This window comes from Copadichromis virginalis, linkage group LG17 (assembly GCF_057382275.1).
Source record: "Copadichromis virginalis isolate Kocher_CV1m ecotype Utaka linkage group LG17, C_Virginalis_male_GT1.1, whole genome shotgun sequence".
In the NCBI taxonomy this organism is placed as follows: Eukaryota; Metazoa; Chordata; class Actinopteri; order Cichliformes; family Cichlidae; genus Copadichromis; species Copadichromis virginalis.
In genome coordinates this window covers 39,220,037-39,243,292 of record NC_140634.1, presented here as the reverse complement: position 1 = coordinate 39,243,292, position 23,256 = coordinate 39,220,037, and the positions used below count along the sequence as shown (strand labels likewise).

The 23,256-nt window shown below is 45.9% G+C and overlaps 1 protein-coding gene across 4 annotated transcripts in view; it reads right to left on the bottom strand.

Annotated features, from left to right (window-relative positions):
* Window positions 1-8: 8 nt before the first annotated feature.
* Window positions 9-23,256, bottom strand: part of fcho1 (FCH and mu domain containing endocytic adaptor 1) — a 62,553-nt gene continuing 39,305 nt past the window's right edge. For 2 of the 4 annotated variants that reach the window (XM_085436885.1, XM_085436886.1), the window contains exons 7-27: window positions 20,885-20,989; window positions 19,370-19,468; window positions 18,558-18,654; window positions 18,276-18,393; window positions 18,164-18,188; window positions 15,874-15,934; window positions 14,187-14,380; window positions 13,839-13,857; window positions 13,637-13,693; window positions 11,417-11,468; window positions 10,601-10,725; window positions 9,358-10,461; window positions 7,136-7,242; window positions 6,880-7,048; window positions 6,684-6,798; window positions 6,439-6,594; window positions 6,232-6,364; window positions 5,966-6,162; window positions 2,767-2,831; window positions 1,245-1,412; window positions 9-482 (exon numbers count right to left, since the gene is read on the bottom strand). In XM_085436885.1, coding sequence (XP_085293011.1) covers window positions 454-482; window positions 1,245-1,412; window positions 2,767-2,831; window positions 5,966-6,162; window positions 6,232-6,364; window positions 6,439-6,594; window positions 6,684-6,798; window positions 6,880-7,048; window positions 7,136-7,242; window positions 9,358-10,461; window positions 10,601-10,725; window positions 11,417-11,468; window positions 13,637-13,693; window positions 13,839-13,857; window positions 14,187-14,380; window positions 15,874-15,934; window positions 18,164-18,188; window positions 18,276-18,393; window positions 18,558-18,654; window positions 19,370-19,468; window positions 20,885-20,989 — 3,195 coding nt within the window. In that variant the 3' untranslated portion in view covers window positions 9-453. The other 2 variants (XM_085436887.1, XM_085436888.1) reach the window with 2 other exon arrangements.

Sequence of the window (23,256 nt, the reverse complement as noted above, 5' to 3'; positions counted from 1 at the left end):
ACCAAACGTTCCAGCACTTCTTTTATTTTTATCAAATCTCATCACAAACATCAGATTTACAAACAAGTTTTTTTATAAGGTTTTGTACAAGATGTTTGCTCATAACTGACTCGATGCTGTAGAGATTTCATGGACAGTAAAGTTTTATTTTATTCACACTTTTCTCTAATTCAAGAAAAGTCATCAACAGCATATCTCAGTCTGCAGTCTTTTGACACAAAGGCGTACAGAACAACACGGACACAGATTTAATAGGAAAAAGTTTTCTTCCTGGACGAGGAGGACAGCTGAACGTACGACGGCACACGGGATAAATTAGAGAAAAGAATTGGTCCGAGAGCAGCAGGACACTGACGGGAGGAAGCGAGTTCCTCGACTCAGGCGCTGAAAGTGCAAAGTTCTCTGAACCTTCAGCGATCCCCGTTCAGAAACCTGACGGTCCTTTAGTTTGATTCACAAGGAGCAGCCCGCCATGTACTTCCCTGTCAGAGACATGAACATAAATGAATAATCAGAAGGCAGAAAGGAAGCCACACATGCAAAATGTTTAGATTAAGAAATCAAACTATTGAGGGGAAAAGAAAAAAAAGAATAGATCCTATTTTGTTATGCTATCCATAAACACAAAGTGGACTCGAACTGGAGCTTCTCTATGATATCAGTCTCTTAATCAAGCATGGAGCTGGAGCCAGAAATCACCCGGCTTAGCACCAAGTGTTAGCCTAACTCTAGAGATTGCTAAAAATGATGTTGTTATCAGTATAAAAACTAAGTGTAAAAGCGTACAGCTGCTGTTGGCAGCCATCGTGCTAAACTGAGCTGCTTTCGATTTAAAGTATGAGAACGGCGTTAGAAAGGAAATGCTTAACTGTCCTGCACCTGTATATCATCGGCCACAAAATAATATCAAAATGACAGGAATACTAATACTCGCATTATTTCCATTACAGATAAAAAGAAAATCTTAAAAATAAGTTGAATGGTTCTCAGGTCAGTGCTGGGGGCTTTAAACACAAAGACATTCCTCTGAAAACAGCTGGACTGGACTGAAAGTGAAGGGGCTAAACAGCCAACGTCCATGGAGGTTTAAAAAAATTACAACAAAGTCTGTGTCCTTGAAGCAAAATATAAAGAAGAGTGTTTAACGACTAACACAGCACTGTAAAGTGTGTAAAATAAGATGAAATGCCACCACCTCCGGTTTTATTAGTAAAAAGAAACCTCGTGAGTGTGTTCAGAGTCACCTGTGGCGAATCTCTTCTTGACCAGCGACATGCGGTAGCGACTGCCCACCAACTCCACGTCCATGCCCGACAGCGAGGCCCCAGAGCCCACAAACTGAACAGCCAGGCTGGGTGGAGGGCCGCGAGGGACCTCCAGGCACTGCCAGCTGGCACACAGAGTCCCCGAGCCTGGAATCACATCAACACACGGCAGTGATAAAGAGCAGGAAAGACCTGACCCTTTGAAGTCGGTGACTCTCAAGGTCCGTTTACCTCACTGAGACACACACACATTCTCGTTTTGCTATCTTAGTGAGGACATCTAATTGACATGTTTTCCCTGACAAGGAAAAATGAAGTCGAACCCTAACCTAACTGTAGTAGTAAACCTCCAATTATTGGTCCTCACAAAGATGTCTGAACAGGACGGACACACACACACACACGCTTTGAGTTCAGGTGAAGAGCAGAATCATTTTGGGGCATCTGTCAGATATAAAGTACAAAGAAGGGGCGGAGTTTCTTAAAACACGACACCTAAATGTTTACATTTGTTTTCCATGTAACAAAAGAAGCCACATTTATAAATGAAAAACGTGGTTTTACAAAGAAGAGGGAAAACACCAAAGAAGCCTGGAAGTTGAAAGTAACCATGGAGCTCCAGAGTTTCGCTGACATCTCCTCATATCCACACGAGATCCACATTCAGCCGCTCAGATGTCTGCTTCGTTTGTGCCGAGCCTCTGGAAACGGGGGGACTGTTACCAGAGCTAAGGAGCAGTTAAGCGGCTCACCTGTTTGACTCGCAAACAAACGAATAAGCGAGAGTCGCAGAGGTGTGCGCGTTCACGTATGACGAAGCGTTCGAAGACGTACAAGAAGAAATGCTAGTTGAGCAACACCTGTTTATAAGACAGTCGGTGAAGCTAACTGATGACAGACTGTCAGGCAGCATTTATGCAAAGCTGCACTTTTACAATTGAACTCGTAAAGAAACAAAAAGGATTCGAAGGAGTTAAAGCAGCCTTTCAGTGCTTTGTCACCACCTCGCACAACTTTAACTATCAATGCTTTGTCCTGTGAAGTTTCCTTATCGGTGTCTGTGAAGCCCTTTGCTTCACATAGAGGTAATAATATATGATTAGAAGAATTAGGTACGCGACACAGAGGAGAGCTGTGGGTGTCGGGTACAAAGACGCACACGGGTGAAGAAAACCTTCAGCTTAAATGACTTAAATGTTCGACTTTCCCAGCTGAAATTAGAGCCGCCTCTCATTGTGTACCATTAATGTCATGCAATCAGTCGGCTCAGTATTCAGAAGCAGCTTCGCTCTCATTTTGTTCATCTCCACCAGACGGAGAAGCTGCCACGCACACCTCCGGGAGGAGGACACGGATGTTTGTGAAGTCACCGAGAGCAACGACTGTCAGTGATGCAGAGAGGAGAAAACGAATCGGTTAATGTGTCGAGCATCAACTAATCGAGGTTTCTTGGTTTGATGGGGTTTAAAAACAGAGACGAAGGAAAGGTCAGAGCCCTGACCTTTGCTGTGGTTGGTCGGGGAAAGGTTGGGCAGTTTCCAGAGCAGCCGGCGTTCATCGGCGTTCCTGCGGAGGCAGAAAAAAGTCAGTGAGGCCAAAAACACTCTGAACCTCCAACCTTTAAACATCCTCCAAATGTCTCGGGTTATCGACCTCAGCCAGCCTATTAAACATCTTTAATACAGAAGACAACGACGATAACCGTTAATCTGGACGATGGATTTGGCGCCACCTGTGGCTGCAGCCTGTAAAAGCAAATGTGGTTTAATATCAAAGGTCACAGAAGTTAAACCAGCAGAGAAGTTGGCAGATGACTGCACTCTGACGCTTTTGAGCCACTTTATCAGATTTTCTGCTGCTGTCTGCAAACAGCCTGAACAGTGAGACTCTTGGTAATTTTACTGAGAGGATTACATGTTATTTATGTAATGAACACATTTTGAACTCTTAAAGAAATATAACCAAAGGAAAGACGCCCAGCTGAACTAAAATGATCCAGCAAACAAAAACTGCAAACCCTTATATCTCCTTTGGGCTTTTGGAGCCTTGACCTGACTTTTAAAAAAATAACTGGGGAAAAAAGCTCGAAGCTGCTGAAAGAGGAAAAATAGATATTTGCAAAATTCTGCCTAAATATGTATTTTACCTGGTTACTGTGTGTGGCGGGGCGTGGTCTGCAATCACGCCTCGCCGCCTTTACGTCTGTGCTCTCTATGCTGTTGTGTTGGTGTGTCGGGCTGTGAGCTGCAAAGCTACAGCCGGCTGTGTGCGAACAGCAGCCGTGTGTGAAAAGTGGTCAATAAAGAGGCATGAAGCGTGTTCATGCAAACATCGTCGGGTCTGCCGTGGTATGTTTACAACGGGACTTCTGCTCCTGAACCTCTGCGCACAGCGTCTGCAGGTCGGGGCTTTCATCTTTACGCAGGACTGTAAGCTGTCGTCTGTGAGGCGTGAGCGGCGTTTGTTTTTAACATAGTTCACGGTGGAGCTGCTGACATAATGTGGATCAGAAGATCCATAATTGGCCTACCTGGGGTCGAAAGTCTCGATAAATGCACGGCGTTTCGGGGGGTACACCGGCTTTCGCCAGTGTGACGTTTATTTTGAGCGATCAAAAAATAATAGAATATAATTTTATTTTTATATTTCAAAATCACAATAATCTTCCAATTTAGAACTACAAGTTAAAAAAGAACTAACATAAATAAAATACACTAAAGATAATTACTTAAAAAAAACTAATTTATTTTCCCAAACCACGCGGCGCCGCACTAAAAGGTCTAAAGAGCCGCAGGTTGCCGACCCCTGCCCTCGGACCTGCCGTCCACATATGTGGACATCACATTTTGGGTTGTTTAGACCAAATTCTGCTCTACAACAGCCTGACATCTACTTACGAGGACATAGTGCCACTGTTCTATCGACAGTTTAAACAAATATCCTCATAAGTGGCGCTCAAGCAAAAAAATAATTCTTTGTTTTTACATTCATCATGTTCAGGTCTTAATGAGTTAATGAGGAAAATATGCTCTAATTGAGAAGCTGCAGTAGAAGCACAAGAAAGGAACATCCTGACATTATGGGGCTGTGCCTGACAATATTAGGATAATCCTGCACCTGTGTCACTGCACGGTATTTCAAAATCCCAGAAAATTTCAGAATCCATTGAAACCACTTTAAGTCATCTATAGATTGTATGGTTTGTGCGGAGTTGTCAGAAAAATGCTTGAGAGATGAAAAGTAGAACATCAGAGTGCATCATGCAAACTCCACACAGAGGAGCACTTCCTGTGAGGAGACAAAGACTATCGCTGCACCACGGCGGCGTCCTGATAATAAAATGACTAAAAACACAGAATAAACCATGATGTGTCACATTCGATACAAAAAGTGACTCGACATTAACAGGAAATATGGAGAGACTGGGTACAACTCCTAATGAAGCTCCGCCATTATTTCATTGGAGCGTAAGCCGGACGACGTTAAACTGACCTCCTGCCACGCTGAAGCAGTGGGAACGTTTAAGATTCGGCATCAACTACAATCATTCTTAGTTAGATACCAACCAGCCTACTGTTACAAAACCTGAATGCAGAACTATGAAACCTTAAAGACGGAGTCGCGTTACAGGACATGATCGTGTTGAGGGCCTAAAACAGCAGCACAGCGATGAGATTAAAAACAAAATCCATTTAAGAGGATTTCAGGGCTTTTCATGAGTAAATGTGTAACTCAGGACATTTTATGCATCCAGAGTCCTCCAGACATTTCTGTTTTCCTTCTTGTAGAGAGATCCAGCAGTAGTAGTGAAGTCTGCTAACCATGCACATATCTTTACCCATGATGCATAGTTCCCATACATTTATTACTTATAGCAGCTCTCAGGAAGTGTATATGCAGCATCTTTTCACTGTCCTGTCTTCAAACAGTCACAGGGCTACAGTGTGACTGAGCATCACCAGCATCATCGTATTGTTGGTGGTTGGTACTGCTCCAGCCTGCAGCACCAACCACTGAGCAGCAGCAGCAAGTTCCCACAGGAACTCTGAGGACGTCTCCTGGGCTCCGACTCGCCTCTGCTTCCTCTGCAAATCGATGAGAAGCACGAGTCCCGCCTCTAATCACGTTCTCCTTCAGCCAGGGCATCACAGAGCGCGTCCTTCCTGGCTGCATCACCGCGTGCTACGGAGGCTTCACAACCTCCTTCTCAAAGACCCGTAAACGTAGAACCTCGCCGCCCTCCCTCGTGGACAACATTTTCAACATTCGCCTCGCCCCCGCCACCCTTCATGCTCCATTTTCAGCCTCCGGAGCCTTTGGGGAGGAGGTACCGAAGCATTCGGGCAAGACTGCTGAACAGCTTCATCCACCAGACTGTCAGAAGACTGAGCTCTGACCTCCCCCCCTCTGACTGTAGCACGCTCTCACACAAGTTACTGCTGCTTTACTGCAACCACGTGCACCTCTGTCATACCTGCTGCATCTCACAAGCTGCTCTATTTATGTCATTATTTGGATGTCAACGTTTCGCTCTTTCTTTGTCTCCCTTGGGAGAAATTTGCTTTGGACGGAGGGGTCACACCGCTCCCTATAATCACACCGACACTGTCGTTCTGTGGCCTTCATGAGGCGTTCTGGATGTTAAAGTAGAACAAAATTAGGATAAATTAAAATACGCCAAAGAAGTCACGTCTGCTCACCAGGAGGCGGGCGGCTGGCACTGCAGGTCTGTGGCAGTGTGGTCCAACGGCAGCAGCACCTGGACGGCAGTGAGTTGGGTGGAGGGCGCGGTGGCGGGGCAGCAGTGGTAATCCAGGGAGACCCTGGTCACCGTGCCGCTCCGCTGACACTCGGCTGAGAGCAAAAGAGGCGCCCGACCCGGGTCCTGAGAAGACACCTGAGAAAACGAGGCAAAGTTATTTTCTGGGTGTCACGGAGAAGCGGCATCCTCGGTTTCTATCCTGACCTGATACTTGAACAGCCCGACGTTGTAGTACGAAGCCTGCGGGTTGACTTCGGCCTCTCGCTGCAGGTGCAGCTGCAGAGCCTGCATATTGAACCAGAAGTCTCTGGCGTCGGGGTCGCTCTGAGACGGGTCGCTGAGGAGCATCGAAGACAGCGACGATAAAGACACGAGAGCCGAGACTTAAAAAGCAACAAAAAGATGGCTGACCTGTAGAGAAGCTTTTGATTGGGCAGAAAGTGATCGATCTTTGAGATGTTGACCAGTCTGAAGCTGAGCACGGGAACGTTGGGATTGGCAGTGAAAATACGAGTGATGCCTGCTGGGAAGGACATCGTGAGGTCACCTGTGATCTTCACCAGACAGCTGAGGACGGAAGACGAGGCAAGTTAATAAGTAAGCGCACCGTCTGCAGTTAGATAACAAAATGAAGAAATAAAGAGCGCCACGCTGACCGATTGTGCTGTCCACCTTTGAAGTAGGCGTTGATGTATTCAGTAATGGCTGCTGCTACTGGCCACGCCTCCTGTGTGCTGAGCGATATGGGACTGGGGCCTCTGGACAGATGCACTGTAGAGAAACATTGCTCACATCTCTCGCTCTCACTGCGAGGTTTTAACTGACATTTTTAGACGTGCCCGTGTGGCTTACACTGTCTCTGTTGGTGGTCCTGGTGCTGGAAGGGCAGCGGCGAGGCCTGTCCCACCCCGGCAGGGCTCTGAGCTCGGTTCTGACCCCCCCACTCACTGGGACTGGAAGAGGAGGAGGAGGTGAGGGAAGGGCTGGGCTCTGGCAGTGGAGAGGAACACAGGGACCGCGACTGAAACGCACAGCCGGGTCTGAGTTAGTGCTGCTAATGACAGTCTTGCTTCTGACATTGAACGGTTAAGCCGTGACCGATACTCACTCTCTCACAGCCACCAAGTCGACCCGAAGACCTCTTGGCTCGGGTCGCTCCCGCAGGAGCAGCCGTGACGCCTTCGGCTGTGTCCTGTCTGAAGTTATGTTTGGAGCCTTAAAAAAGAAACACACACAAAGTGGATGAAAGCGGATCTAAAGGATGAGACACGCTCAAAACACCACACTGCCAAAATCTTATTTGCACTGCTTCAACAAAGACTTGCTGAACACGAGTTTGTGTTAAGACGAGCACGAGTGATTGACGAGCTGGAAAAGTGTTTGTTTTTCTCTGGGATGCCGAGAGCTTTGTTTGTTTTGTAGCTCATGTGAGAAAAATTATTTTCACATTTGAATAAATTGCAATCGACTACAATCCCGACAAAAAATATAAGTCAGGCTGAAAAGTTCTAGCTTTGCATATCTTTGGTAAACGTTCACACAAAGCAACAACAAAACAGCAATTTAAAAACATAAAACCACATGGCTGGAACCCTATGTTTCATACATAAGGCACATTAATCAAAACAAAACAGTCAGATAAGTCAAACTTTACTCAGCTCATTCTTCTTGCTTCCTCCACTTCTGTACCATTGATTCATTAATGCTGAATTCTCTTGCAGCTGCTCTATTCCCATGTTGTTGCAGTATATTAATGACTAACCTCGTATTGTGGATGGATTATCTCAGTTGTTCTCCTGACTGAAGTTTGGTCCGTTCACAGCATCCTGCCATGCGATTGCATTTGTCCCTAACCATCGGGAACCCTCATGTTAACTTTTATCAAGTGGAAAAAAGTTAGCGTTCATCCTCCAGCTTCACTGTTTATGCTATGCTAACATAGCTGTGTCGCTAGCAGTCACGTAGCACATCATTATATACCAACTTCAGTAACCCTACAAACGTCTCTGCTGTTTAGTTTTCTGTCTTCATTTATGTTGGAAGTGACAGCAGAGCTGTACGTTTGAACAGCTGTATAAATGTGGCAGCCTCTGGCGTGCGCACTCACAACAATGGCTGAGCTTAAATGGAGTCATGTGTGGACGTATTTTACCTCCACAAACAGCCGAGGCGTGGTTTGCGATACATGTGGCAAGAAATGTATCGCAAACCTCGTCAAACACCTCAGAGTAAATCATATCACAGAACATGACGAGCGTATGTTAAGATGAACTGAAGAGGAGGACAGGGACAGGTGCTGCTAGGGCGAGACAGACGTCTCTCACGGAGTCCTTTAGTGCTGCAGGCAGGCAAGGTGTTCAAATAGCCACAACTTCAGTTTTTTTTATTTCTATATGATGAATTCTACATTGTTAAGCGATAAGAACAAGTAATCTGATGTCCAGTAATCATTATGAAGCTATAATTTATAAGAAATAAAATGTTTTTGTGCAAAGTATCGGTCTCGGATCAGTATCGTCGACTCCACCCTGAATCTTACTTGGAAATCAGTGGTATCGCACATCACTACCTGAAACAGACGGAGTTTAGGACCCAGATGACTCCGCCAGGCTCCTGACTCCGACGATCCATCCGACCAAAGTCGGACTAAAACATTTGTGACGGATGTCTGAGCGCCGTGTAGCACGTAAAATCAGTCGAGGTCAGTAAGCACAACCAGAATTCACACATAAGGCGCGCTGTTGATTTTTGAAAAAATTAAAGGAGTTTAAGTGCGCCTTATAGGTATGGTATTTCAAAAAAGGCCCTAGATCAAAAGTACCTGCTGGTTAACTTTGTAGTATTGTCTACTTGGTTAAATGTGTTTTATCTCAGTCCTTCCGCTTAGCGTTTATTTTTCCCTGTTTTAATCAGACGCAGCCACCCTGCAGCCTCTAATGACCAATCAGGAAGGCATAACGTGCTATTAAATAATCAGACTGCATAACCTTCAACGTGAAATAAAAGGGCTAGCCCACCTAGAAGGGCCAATCACAGCGAGAGTCTGTGAAGCACTTTTCTTTCCAAGTGGAAAACAGCTGACTCTTTAATCTGTGAGCCAGAAAACAGCACAGGTGACACGAAGGTGTTACTAAATCCAGCATATGTGCATATTCATGCTTCATTTCTCTGACTACTCTGAGAAGAAACTGATTGCTACCTTTGTGACTAATTAAGGAGCGCCACAGACTGAGGCTGGAGGACAGCACGACTCTCGGCGTTTACTTTTATAATTAGAACTGGAAATGTTTTTAATACAGTCAGTAGAAACTTAAAAGAATAAAGCAGTACCCTTACGAGAGCTGACACTGCAGGACATCTGTGTGCTGAGATCCAGACAGTCTTGATCTTTGTCTGTTGAAAAGCAGAGATCCTCCTGGGGCCCCGAATGCCTCGTGAGGGGAGGGGCGTTCCTGCGCGGCTCACCTTCCGATGATCGGTGTTTTCTCCTCTCTCCGCCGCCACCTTCCCCTTTTCCGCTTGCTTCTTGTGATTTGGAGCCGTTGCCTTCACTAAATGGGTTGTGGAGCGAGTTCCAGTGCGTTAGCTCCTTCTTTGGCTGAGCTGACGGTAAAGTGTTCGAATTGGCATCGAATCCAAGTCTGGTGGCGCCGCTGCCGCCGCCGCTGCCACCGCCGCTGCCGCCGCCGCTGCCGCCGCCGCTGCCGCCGCCGCTACCACCGCGTGGAGGGATCCCCCCAACAGCTGCCGCCAGCGACGACTGATGCGTCGGGCTGCCGATCATTGTGATTGCAAATGGGTCATCGGAAGAAATGGGAGGCGGGAGGCTGCGATCCCGCTTCCTCTCCCTCTCTTTCCGATTGCACGAGGAGGATGAAGAGGAAGAGGAAGTGCTTGGAAGTGTCTTGGTGTCGTTTAAGGTAACGGAGAAGGGGTCCCCTCGCAGATCCATTCCTCTGCCCTCCTGAGCAGTGCGAGGCGGAGGGCGCGCCCAGGCGTCCGACAGGTTTAACGTCTCCTGGGTGACGGTCCTCTCAAAGGCGGCGAGGAAGGGATCCTCGGGTGGGATGTGTTTGCAGTTCCACACTGATGACTCCATCTCTGGTGGGGCGAGGGACTGAGAGAAGGTGGGGAACCGCACCGACGAGGGGTCCTTATCAGGGGGAACTCGCGAGGGGCGCGACGGAGCGACAGACCAGACGGCGGTAGGGTCATCCTGCGGGTGAGGACTGCGTCCAGGGGAGTGGTCACGGAAAGCGGAAAGGAAAGGGTCCGACGGTCGACCCCGTGTTTGCTCTTTACTCTGCGATGCAGGAGGCCAGGCCGCCCAGCCTGCTGGTTCGGGGGAGGGTCCGAGGGGCTGATGGGAGGGTGAGTCGAGGCCAGAGTCCTCAACATTCTCCGGAGACGAGGAGTCGGAGGAGAAAGCAGCATCTGCCACACACAATCAACACATTAGTCGTGGGAACGGCGCCGAGACAGAATTTAGAGCTTTTATGTTCAGGTCGTCCAACAGTCCCGTCTCTCTGTAAGAAACAAAACACAAGCAACAGTTAAATGAAAGTAACCTTACATTCAGACGCTCCAAACGCGCTCCGCTCTCTGAGTTGGTCCCGGCTGTCGAAGCTTTTGGACTTGAAGGCCGATTCCAGCGGCGGTCCAAACAGACTGTCCGAGCCCGACGCTGTCGAGCTCAACCTGATGTAGCGAAGAAACGATAAAGAAAATCAGAGCGAGTGGCAGAGGGAGGTTCTCTGTCCGCGTACTTCAACTTCCTGCCAGAGGCTAAAGAGTAGCGTGTCAGGGAACTGGTCTAATCTGGCGAGCGTGTGCATGCGAGCACGAGTGGCTGTCTGTGATGAGACTGGTGGCCTGTCCAGTGTGTAGCCCCGCCTCTTGCCCTGTGACAGCTACCCTGACTGGGTAAGCAGTTAAGCAGCATATCGAGATTTCCACAGCGTAAAGGTGTGGGCCCAGTGCCACCCGGTCACGCGTATCATTCGCGCCCCTGTTTGAACTAAAACCTGCATCACAGTGGCGCTATTGTGCTGTCACATCTGTCCACAATCATATAAACACCGGCCTAACGCTACTACATTTTGCCATGGTAACAAGGTAGAAACAATACGGGCCACACTACCACCGAGAAAAACAGTCGTTTCATCTGAGCGACGGAGGCGAAAGGACGAGGTAATTAGACGAATGAGCCTCACATTTAAACGAGCTTGCAAAGGTAAAATGAGATGGAAGAGGGTGAAAGCTTCAAAGCGCTGCACAGGCCGTTGATGATGCTGATGATGCCATTTAACCTCCAAAACAGTGTCCCCACCCTGCTCACAGCCAGATTTAAAGCAGGTAGAAGATGATGTGAAGGGCAAAGGTAGCTTACCTACTGTGATCGGGGCTGGAGGTGGACCTGCGAAGGCCCTCCTGCTCTCCATCTGTACAGACACACACGTCATTACGAGACATCGGGACTAATCAGCAGCACGCTGTCCTTCGTCAGAGCTTCTCAGAGGCTGGGACGAGCTGACATGAGACTACATGAGACCCCCCCCCCCCTCCCCCGCCAATATCTTCTCTGTAATAAATACCAGCAATTAGCCGGGTCTCACTGAGCTCCAGCCAGTGCTGCTGTCACTGCAGAGTAACGGCTTTAATCAGATGCTGATCATTAATCCTGCTGCCTGTGGATTTAAGAGGGAGATTCCCCACTGGTGGAGTGCAGCAGGTTGTAGACTCCCACTTGAGCCTAACCTCTGACAAAATAATGAACCAGTCTGCAATAAAACATGCTTCGGAGCACGAGCAGACTAACGACTGGTATGTGCAAGGTCAACCAAAGAAGAGATTTTCTGCCTAGATCAGATTTCTGATGATGAGTGCATCTAAAGTTTCCTCAGAGGTCAGTGTGCCATATGATTGCATTAGCAATAAATGTAATAAGGCTGTATATCAACAGTTACACACTACATAGAACCACTTTATAGAATCATATTTGTTTGCAGATGTTGGCAGCTGTCAGCAAATAGTTATCAGCTATTTTGAAACAAAAAAAGACTTTTTATCCATAACAGCAAATGAACTGAACAACAGAAAATACAAATGCTATTTATGGCCTCCTCACAACAATGATAAGAAAAATAAACTGGGCCAACATGGCATGTTTGTTAATACAGAGACACACATGTTACTGTGATCTCTGGTCTCCCACTCAGAGACACAGGTCTCCGAGTGTCCAGCATTCAGAGGCTGCCTCAGGACTCATGTGAGAGAAAACCTGCTCACACAGACATGTAGAGCCAAATACTGTCAATAAGGCCTCTGCAATGTTCTGAAGACAGTTAAACCTGTCAGGTAGTGACGTCCAGCAGGTGAACATGCAGCTCCATGAACACGCACAGCTGTGGAGTCCAGCTGCGCTCGTAGTTCTGCAAACTTTGACCCCACAGAGTCGAGCTGTTCAGTTCAATCAGCTGCGTTTCGATGTTGCATTAACTGGCATTAACTCAGCCAGTTAATGTGAGACAACCAGCTGCTTATTAAAGCTTCTGGTTTGATCAGAAAAGAAAACATTGGTCCAAACGCCTGAAAGTCCTGAAAACACATTGTGAATTCTGTCTCGAGTCTACGGATGTATCCGTGTGTTTCAGCGGTGCTGATGCTGCGCTGAGCCGACAGCTGCTGAAGCATTTGAAGTGTTGGAATGTGGAAATTTCAACATCGCTTGAAAAAACTGCCAGCTAGCAACGTCCCTCTCACCGGTAGGCGAAGTGATTTTTAGCCAATTACAAGTTGAGTCTGGTAGTTGGGGTTGTTAGCTAAGATGCCGTCATTAAGAAGCGGCACAACTAATGTGTGTATGTGAGCTAATCTGCGATGTGCACCGCTGGCCCGGCCATTTATTTTTTAATGCACCTTCTCAGATTAATTCACTGCGTGTCGTGCCCAGGGCTGGACTGGGACAAAACATCTGCCCGGGCATTTTGACTAGAGACCGGCCCCCCAGGTATTAAAGCCATAAAGCCTTTGAATGAAAACAGACGCTGCTGTGACAGTGATGTACAGTCTTGTTGGTATATGTATGATTTCTATACATTGTACATCAGGTAAAAACTTTGGTTGTGAGATTCAGATAATTATTTATTAAAAGCGAGACATTTTAAATGAGAATAAGAAAGAAAAGTATTTCTTTGTGCCCCCCTCTCCCTGTTAATCGACCAGCATCTGGCCAATCCACCACCTTTCATTGTTTATACCACTACAAAATAATAATAATAAAAATCGGCCCACAAAAAAGAAAGATCACCATCCGGCATTTGCCCGGTAGCCGGTGCGCGTCCAGGGTTGCCGACCCCTGACCTTAGACAGAAACACAGAGAGATGCTGCAGATACACAGATGATTCTGACTCGCAAAAACGAAGGACACCAACCTGAAAACACTCTTACAGATGTAAACAGAGACAGAACTGAAAACTATCAAGTGCCTTCACTACTCATTAATCTGTCCATTATTTTTCCCCAGTAAGAAATTTATCTTTAGATCTTTATTGTTTATTCTGTGTAAATAAAGGACTGGACTGGATGTCTGGATACTGAAAGACTCACCCCTGCGGGAGGCAGCGTCCCCGTCTTCTGATCGGCCTCCTGCGGTACTCGAGTTTCCTGGAAACAAAGTTAAGAAATGGCACTTTAAACATTTCCCACTGCCTTATGTTACAAGCAGAGGTATTACTGCACACCAGCAAGGACTGGAAATGTTTTATTATTTATTTTTTAAAGCAGTTTAAATGCCAACATTCAAACTTACGGGAGAGATGTCGCTTGACCTGAAAGTCGAGACAGAGAGTGAGAAATATTCAATATATTGAGCTATGAAAAGGGTAGGAGCTGACATTCTGCTGGGTGTTTTTATTATTGTCAATAAATCCCATGAATATACCCAAAGGAACAAAGCTTTAGCTTCTTAATAACTTTGTGCTGATAAACAAAGTAGTCGTTTCCAAAACATGCTGAGGTTTTTTGTTCAAAGTTAAATGTGTTTGTCATCATATTGTCTCTTTGTGGAATTTACTAAGAGTACGTCTTCAGACTGTTTTGAGGAGGGTTAACGTGCACATCTCAAATATATCCTCATTTAAAGGAAATCAAAGCCAACCTGCTGCTTCGGCCCTCTGTTGGGTGGCAGCGTAAGCGCCCCCACGGTAGCTTTGAGCTCCTTCTCTGTGGCAACGGAGCTGCTGCGGTTGCTGCTGGCCACCGGTCGGATCTGAATGTGGAACTTCTTGGGCTCTTCGTCATCAAAGTCTGAATCGCTGGAGTAAAAGTTGGTCTCCTTCTCCTTGGAGCAGCGTGGAGGAGGGTCAAGGAAGAAACTACGTGATGGTTAAATGACACAAAGACTCTGCTGTTTTTAATTTCAGTTAAAATGATCCACCTGAGACTTGAGATTTCAGAAACACAAACAGGAAAATATAATTAAACCGGGAAACATTTCATTTCATTAAAATCTGAACAAAAACACAACCAGCAGCAACGAGGGGCCGACAGACGGACATGATGAACATAAGCAGGACCGCCGCTTCCTGCAGGTAAGTGGTGCAGAACTGTCAAACTGCCACTTCCTGCCACATCATTACCCACAAGAAAAGCCACACCCCCTTCCTCCTCTCCCCGGACTTCAATCTGCATATGAAAATGTTACGTGCACCTTCAGACTGATTAGTGTCTGCGGGGAGCTTAGTGGAGAGATGGCACAGGCAGGGAGAGCAGCCTCCTCACATCCACTCACACTGCCACCAAACATGAACGCAGCCGAGCCGAGGGGCGCGTCTGCGTCTACGGTTAATTTGAAAACGTCGCAGACGCGTTGGTTAAACTCCATCTCTCACCTTCTGACTACAAACCATTTAAAGATCACCGTAATCCTTCTCAGCTAAGGGGTCTCCCAGACTTCATGCAGTGATCTCAGGGGTTATAATTTGTCGTCACGCAACTTGAGTCAAGCTTTCCTTCGGTCACAGCAACGAAAGAGACGTGAATCATTTGGAGCAGCGATTGTTCTTCCAGTTTTCATCCAACAGATGGTCCTCGTTATATTTGTGCTCGTTCACATTTAGCCCCAAGACTCAACAGGAAGTTTATCGAGATTTAGTTGATCAAAATCGCCGTCGTTTACTCTTTTGGAGAGTTTCTGAGCGGTGCTCAGACTAAGTTGGAAATACTAACGGGGAGGGCGGGAATAAGACCCCCGCTAGACTTGAACTGTGGACACTCTGGGTCATGGTTATTACCGGGCTGCTAAATAAAGACTTTTATGACATATGGTGGACATTCATCGATTAAATACGGGCATGAAATTGATGAAATAGTGCAGACATAAAAAAGACAATAGAGCGGCTGTAAGAAGCACTCAGCCTCTTGGGTTGGGAGTGTTCGTGTGCTGAAACTGTTACATTAAATCAAAAACGTTGATGTTCCAGAGAGAAGAGATTGCTACAAAATGATCGGAATAAACCAAAAACTAAATAAAAACTCCTGAGAGGGCGAGACACCGCAGACAGGTGACGGAAAAAAGATTACAGACGATTCTTTAGGACACAAGTTATTAAAAGTTACTCTGAGCTGGTGCCATCGACTCCCAGTAAGGTCACGTGTTACAGAAGAGTCGCCTCCACGTTTTCAGCTCATTTCAAAACAGTTTCGTGAACACTGAGGCTTTTCTGTGGCGTCTTCTTTGTTTGCCACGCATCTGGATCCTCAGTTATTCTTTATTACAGGTTCAAAACAGAAATATTCCTTAATGGTCTTTCCTGGCCCTGAATGCAGGAGGAGCAAAAGGATATCATTCTGAGTGCTGTCAGCTCGGATGACGAATCCTTCGTCGTCTACTTCCAGGGGGGAATTCTGCGGGAATGAATGGGAACATACGCGCACAGAGGAGGGAGAGAGGGAGGCAGACAGCAGCTGGATCAGAGACAAGCGGCTGATATCTGACACAAAGAAGGGTTTTGTCACACGGTGTAACTGAGCACTCCGACCTGCGCGCACTGAGAGCTTTCCATTAGTGGGAATAATACAGCTGAAAAATATGACACACTGTTTGGTAGTCGCTGACTAACTGCTGCAGCTGCTGTGCATTAAACACATTCTTGCCAGCAGCTCGCTGAAGCAGCAAGAGCACTTCCAAGTTTGACGGAAATCGTTTAAGCAAGGCAGGACGTCTGGGAGTGAAAGCACGATAAAGACGAGAGGAAATCCAAACTAATACCTCGCCGACATGGGAGCAGTTATTTTTAGAGCGCGGGCTTATTAAGATGATATTTCATTACACGCAGTTTCAACAAACAGACCTCTGTGGGTCTGAGATGACGAGTGTAACCGAGACCGCCGACGTGTTTTTGAACAGGATCGCAGGGAAAGACGATAATTAAGGAGCAGGCGAGTGATCTAGTTAATATGACGAGGTTATAAAAGTCACATTAATAAGACAAATGCAGCTGCAGCTTAACTGCAGTAAGCCACGTGCTGTAGATGTAAAGATCAATGATTTTACATTAGCACTCAGTGATTACACGTCGCAGTCTGCTGTTGGGCTCCGCGTCACCCGCTCAGCATCAAACATAAAATCAGTGATAAACTCTAGAAAGTTATACATGAAAAATGAGCCGTTTTTCTCGTTTCTTTGAGCTCTGCGTCAATGAGGTCGTGTTTGCGGCGGCGCTGGGATGTGTCGTCCAGTCTGTGAAAGCTCGGAAAGCTTTGAATGAGTCATTCAAAGGTCTCGTGTTTACAGGCAGAACCGATAAAACGTTGTAGAGCTGCAGAGTGGGGTCATCTTATCATCTGGCCTGCACCGAGGTGTTCAAGGTTAAATGAAAGATTTATGTGTTAAAAAAAAAGCCTTAGAAACTGATTATTACAACAAAGTACTGTGTAACATTTTTGACCTCTGACCTTTCCTTTAAGGGAAATGTGTTGATCTGAAGGTCAAAGTGTTAATACTGTTATATAAAACACAACATACAGGGAATGATGCACGGGGATTCCTCAGATCATGTTACTTTGAACCTTTGACCTTTTCTTAAAGGTCAAATAAGGTCAAAGGTTCATAAATTGTCTCTTATCCTTAAAACATTCTGCTGCCTTTGTTTGTATTGGAAGCATTCAGGTAATAATCCAGGTATACGGGGATTCTAAATATAACATTTGACCTCTGACCTCACTTGTACATTTAAGATCTTATTTCTTCATCTCTAACGAAAATCTGGTCAAGAGAAAGAGAATAAACTGATCAGCTAGTTAGACTTAGTTATTCACGGCCAGTTACCTACAGATAACCACTGCAAACTTCTTAAAGTTCATTTAACCTCCTAGGACCTGCGTCCACATGTGTGGACATCTCATTCTGGGTTATTTAGACCAAAATACTCAATTTTGCTTTACATGGGCCTGATATCCACTTACGAGGACGTTATGCTGCTGCTGTTCTATCAAAATTTTAAACAAATATCCTCATACGTGGCTCTCATTTTTCTTAAAAACAAAAATAAGGTAAAAAAATAAAAAATAAATCTGGTAATTCTTTGTTTTTTCATTCTTGGGCCCCAATCAGCCCAAATATCAAAGAGAAATTTAAGATGCTGTGGAAGAGTTCAGGTCTTAGGAGGTTAAAGATAACAAAACAAAATGAAAATATACAAAAAAAATTAAATAAAAAATAAACAGTTTACTGTTTGTTTACTTATTAATCTAATCATAACCTAATCTAACCTTTAAATAAAACACAATTTCATATCTAAACTTTAAGCAGCCACTGATTTAATTAAAGTCCATTGATCGAGAAACCAAACCTGTGTAATTAGATTACTCTCCGTCTCAGTCTGCTGGATGACACTGTGGCAGCGACCACAGGCCGAAGCTACACACCTCTGTTTACAGCACTTTGCGTATCCACCGAGTTGTGTACGCAAACACGTGCCCTCACGTGGAGCGCTGCACTTCCCCTCTGGCACAAGTTTGTTCCCAGAAGTACCGAAATAGACCGAGGAAACCCCACACCGTCAGGCACATTGTAAACACACACGCACACGCACACGCACACACAGGCCTTTAAACCTTTTGTGAAATACTCACCAGAGCCTCGGTCACAGCCGAATCGCTGCAAATAAGACGAACACGCAGGTGAATCAGAAAATCCCTCAGACACTCGATGTGTATTATTAGGAGCATTGATGCGCACACTCACGCAGAGTCTGGCTCTTTGTCCCTCTTGCCCAGACCGGGTATCCTGAAGGCCTTCGCCCGACTCTTTTTCCCTCCTTCGGGCGCCAAAGCTGTCATGTATTCCTCAAATCCAACCGCAGCTGCATGAAAATCACACACACATCCATCCATTTAAGCCAGTCACAGTTTGCTTCTGTGAATCAGCTTCCACGCTGCTGTTATGAATGTGGGCGTCTTCATATTTTGTTATGCAACTTCTGCAGCTGAATGTTTCCTCCTAACTGGACGAGCCAGCTCACAGTACCTGGACGATCTTTGCCCGTGCCCTTCTGTTCAGCAAATTTCTGAATGAGGTTATCGATGCCGATGTTCTCCACGTTCTGCTTGAATTCTTCGTGAACCTGCAGTTGAGAACAGCAGAAGGATTTATTTGGTTACTGACCCAGACCCAGGACACGCTGGAGAGATGTAATCTCTCCCAGAACACCTCACCCAGGAGGCGTCCGTGTCAGATGCCCGAACCACCCCAGCTGGCTCCCTTCGATGTGGAGGAGCAGCGGCTCTACTCTGAGCCCCTCACTGATGGCTGAACTCCTCAGAGGCCAGCCACCCGTCGGAGGAAGCTCATTTCTGTCACTTTTATTCGTGATCTCGTTCTTTCGGTCACTACCCACAGCTCGTGACCACAGGTGAGGGTAGGGACGTAGATTGGCCGGTAAATCAAGCGCTCTCTCTTCACCACGACGCACCGCTACAGCGTCTGTGTGCTGATGTGTCAGTTCCTGGCTCTAATTTACCCACAAACACTGTTTGTTTAATATAAACTGCACATAAACCCCCCCAGCAGGAAACAGAGCACACGCTGTTTATGGTCATACTGGGAAACACTGGAATCACCATTCCACCTCTGACACATCTGCAAGGACACCTAGCGTGTGCGGTCCACTACCATCGGCTGTCACCACAAATCCTGAACCAGATTTGTGGCTCTGCTCGGCTCTCCCACCGAGCTTTAAACAAACGTAACTCCAGGAGGAAACGATGAAAGAAAAAGACGGCATGAAAAGAACGAGGCGAAATATATGAGAGCAGGATTTCACATGAACTCCAGCGTACCTGTCCCACCTGGACGTGGGTGTCTTCTATGGAGTGGGAGTAACCTTTGATGAGCTGTTTCATCTGCCGCAGATGAGCCTCCTCGATTTCCTGAAACTTCTGCTCGAACACACACAGACAAAGATGGTGAGACAAGAAAAGCCTTTGCTTTACGGCGCCAAAACCCTCGTGTGGGGTTTGAGATTTAAGAGCTACTTACTGTGGGGCTTGGTTTTTTTTCTGCATTTCGAGCAGCCACCACACTCTTCAAACTCGACCTTTATTCAATAAAATGGAAATAGCCTTTGAAAAAGAGCCGCGCTGCAGCTGGGCGGTCAGCCAGCTACGGAGGCACCGGCTCGCCAGGTCGTTAAACCTGCGATAATTCGAGAAGATTTAGCATTTGAGTTTGATCTGGCTCTTTATTCAGCCAGCTCATTTGTCGCTGTCTGCTTCAGGGGAATTGTCTTGATATAGGGGAAATTGGCTTTCGGTGGAGAAGCAAGCTTATGAGCAAGCTTGTGCCAGCTCCTTTACTCCAATTATACATGCAAGATCTGGGCTTGGAGAGCAAATATAAAATACTGCTGCTGTCAGCCTCAGGCAGAGTCCTCATTTCCATCTGCACTGTGACACGGCTCAAGGTTTCACTGCAACGCTTCTGTGTATGCAACTGGTTTCTCCCTGAAACATCACAACAAACTGCTCTGGGTCTGAACCATCTCTGGTGCATTTGGTTTAGTTTGGCAGTGAGTTTGTGGATAACTAGCTTCAACAGTTAGTCGAATAATCGTTTAGGATGGCTGTTGCCAAAGCGGTCCAATCAATAACTCATGCCTCACCGCTGACTTTGTATCGTGTGAAGGTGCCCGTCTGTCAACTGCATCAACAAGCAAAATGCACCTTTACGCTTCTCCCTAAAGCCGGTGTTGTTTTTGGTGTACGGCACGCTGCCCTCGGCTTCTCAGGGGTTTCATATTTACAGTTCCTGCAGGAGGAATGTGCGTGAACACACCGCGTGCGTTTTCTTCTTCTCTTGGTCGAATTAAAGGATTTTGATCTTATAAAAGCAGCCTTCCTCCACCCGGACGACCGTCTCCTGACACGTTGTTCTTCCAAGTACTTCCTCATAATTACTACCAGACCTTTTCCTTCAGAGCTATTACAACAGATAATTGGTCGCTGAGATTCTTGTCGCCATCTCAAATCTAAAACACAAAGCCGCTCAACGGGGTTTGTTGAAGATTTCCATGGTAACAGCAGCAGTAACCATGGAAGTGCAGAGCCGGTGATTAAAGGTAACGAGCAGGGTTGCGGGATGTGTGCACAGGTCGGTGGGTGTTTAGGAGTCGGGGGCAGAGGTTTCCTTTTTTGGGCAAAGCAGGATGTAGGATGACAAACGAACCGATAAGAGCGAGTTCTCGTGTGGTGGGAGGATACGGAGAGACAAATCCAGCCCGAGAGAAGCAGAAATGCATAAATCAGTAAATCAGAGGGTGGGAGAGAGAGATAAAAGTGGCTTTAGGCCCAGCTGACCTGGGCGGACTCGCTCATCTTCTGCTCAAACTCTCCTCCCACGCGGTTGTACTTCTCGATGCACAGCGCGAACGACTCGGCTGCTTTCTTTGACTTCAGCTCCGCCTAGTGAGGGGAAAAAGGAAAAAAGACAACGGCCCTTAAATACTGACCCTCGATCACAAGACGGACAAAAGTAAATGACTCCACAAGAGAACGAGACAGATTTGTTAAAAAATGTCTGCAGCAACGCTGGAACACATCACATATACTCAGATTATGTAACCAGTCATCAGCTGGCTGTCCTGAAATAAGAACGACTTTGTTACAACTTCTCAAATGTGACCACGTGCTACTTTCAAAACATATTTATGACACTTTTGAGTGTTGACAGTTGTTAAAGGGCTCACCTGTGAGCTCTCAGTGATGAACTCTGATGGCAGTTTGAGTCCTACTACGATAACTACAGATTAGTTTGTGTGTTCAGGTTCTTTCTTTCTAGCTTGCTTCAGAATAGTAACCCGTCTACACCACAAGCCTTTGATCACGTCGCTCTTTCAACACAAGCAGACAGACACAGGAGTCTTAACCAAAGGAACGTTTTTTTGGATTGAAGGCTTACGGGCCAGTAAGTATCCTGAGTTAAACGGGGATTTTACAGCTTTCTCATGAACTTTATTAGAGACGCAGTTATGTCACCACGTTTCCCCTTTTTGTTCTCTTTGTCAGATTTGAATTCAATTTTGGTGAATCTTCGTCCTCTTTCACCTGCCAAGGTTTTAAAGACATCTCCTGTTGGTGTGTTCACAGACTGTTTTTACATGATACCTTCACATGAACAAAGTCTTTTGAAAAGGGAGCGCCGCCTTAATTCAATCCAGTTCCGTTTTATTTATACAGCAACAAATCACAACAACAGTCGCCTTAAGGTGCTTTATATTGTAAGGTAGACCCTACAAAATACACACAGAGAAAAACCAACAATCATATGACCCCCTATGAACAAGCACTTTGGCGACAGTGGGAAGGAAAAACTCCCTTTTAACAGGAAGAAACCTCCGACAGAACCAGGCTCAGGGAGGGGCTTGAGATTAATATTAAGTATGATTCAGTGCAGAGAGGTCTGTTAACACATAGTGAGAGAAGAAGAAACACCCAGTGCATCATGGGAATCCCCGGCAGCCTACGTCTATTGCAGCATAACTAAGGGAGGATTCAGGGTCACCTGGTCCAGCCCTAACTATATGCTTTAGCAAAAAGGAAAGTTTGAAGCCTAATCTTGAAAGTAGAGATAGTGTCTGTCTCCTGAATCCAAACTGGAAGCTGGTTCCACAGAAGAGGGGCCTTGGAGTTTCTGGGTGTATAAACCAGTACGTATCCCTCCCAAAGAGCACCTCAGACTCCAGGAAGCGTTTCTTCTGAAAGACAGCTGTGCATTTAGTTTGTTCGGCCGGCTGCTCCTCGCTCCATGATTCTCTGCTCCCATCTAAACCTCATCAAAACACAGTTCTTTGACAGGTCTGACAAGATTATTAATATATGAGTTTTAATGAACTTGCAAGCAAATATATTTTAAATGTTAATTTTTACAGAACTACCACGACCTGTGGCCACAGATTAGCAAAGGCTGTATACGAAAGACGGCCATAGCTGCGCTTTGACTGCTGCCATGTTAGTTTTTAGGAGACAGAAGTGACCAAATGATTAAAAACATTCAGCAAACAACAGCCAGGTTTACCAAACTGAATCCATACAGTGTACGGGAGTAAAGCACAGAGGCACTGACATCTTTAGATCATTTCTTAAAATATAAATAAAGAAATTCCAGTATAGAAGAATAATAAATAAAATCATCTATAACACAGCTGCAATGATGAGGAAATCTACTTTTCTACCAGGCTGTATGCATTGGATGCATTTAATGTGTAAAGTTGGGTATTTTAAACGATACCAAGATCTGCAGTTCTTCAAGGTTCCTGCAGCCACTTCCTGAGAAATAACATTTTAGTTGGTGTAAAAAAATAAACCAGCTTGCAGGAGATGAGAGATACAAGCCTACAGTGTCAGCTGCAGAGGAAGGAGAGACCAGTGTGTACAGCTGTGGGCAGCTTATAACCAGACAAAGTCAGAATAGCACGTCATATCAGATGTTCTGCAGCAAACACCCACACACGTACAATCTACTGATTATCAAGTGTTTCCCAAATTTAATCAGACCAAACTTTATCTGTGATGCTGACAAAGACGCTGTAGCTGTTATTTATCACTAGATCCTGAGAGATCCAGTCTCCATCATGAAGAGAACTGATAATTATGACTAATTAATGACAGTTAACTGACCACACTTATGTTCCAGTATTTTTTTTAATGCTGGCTGTTTTTATTTTATTGTA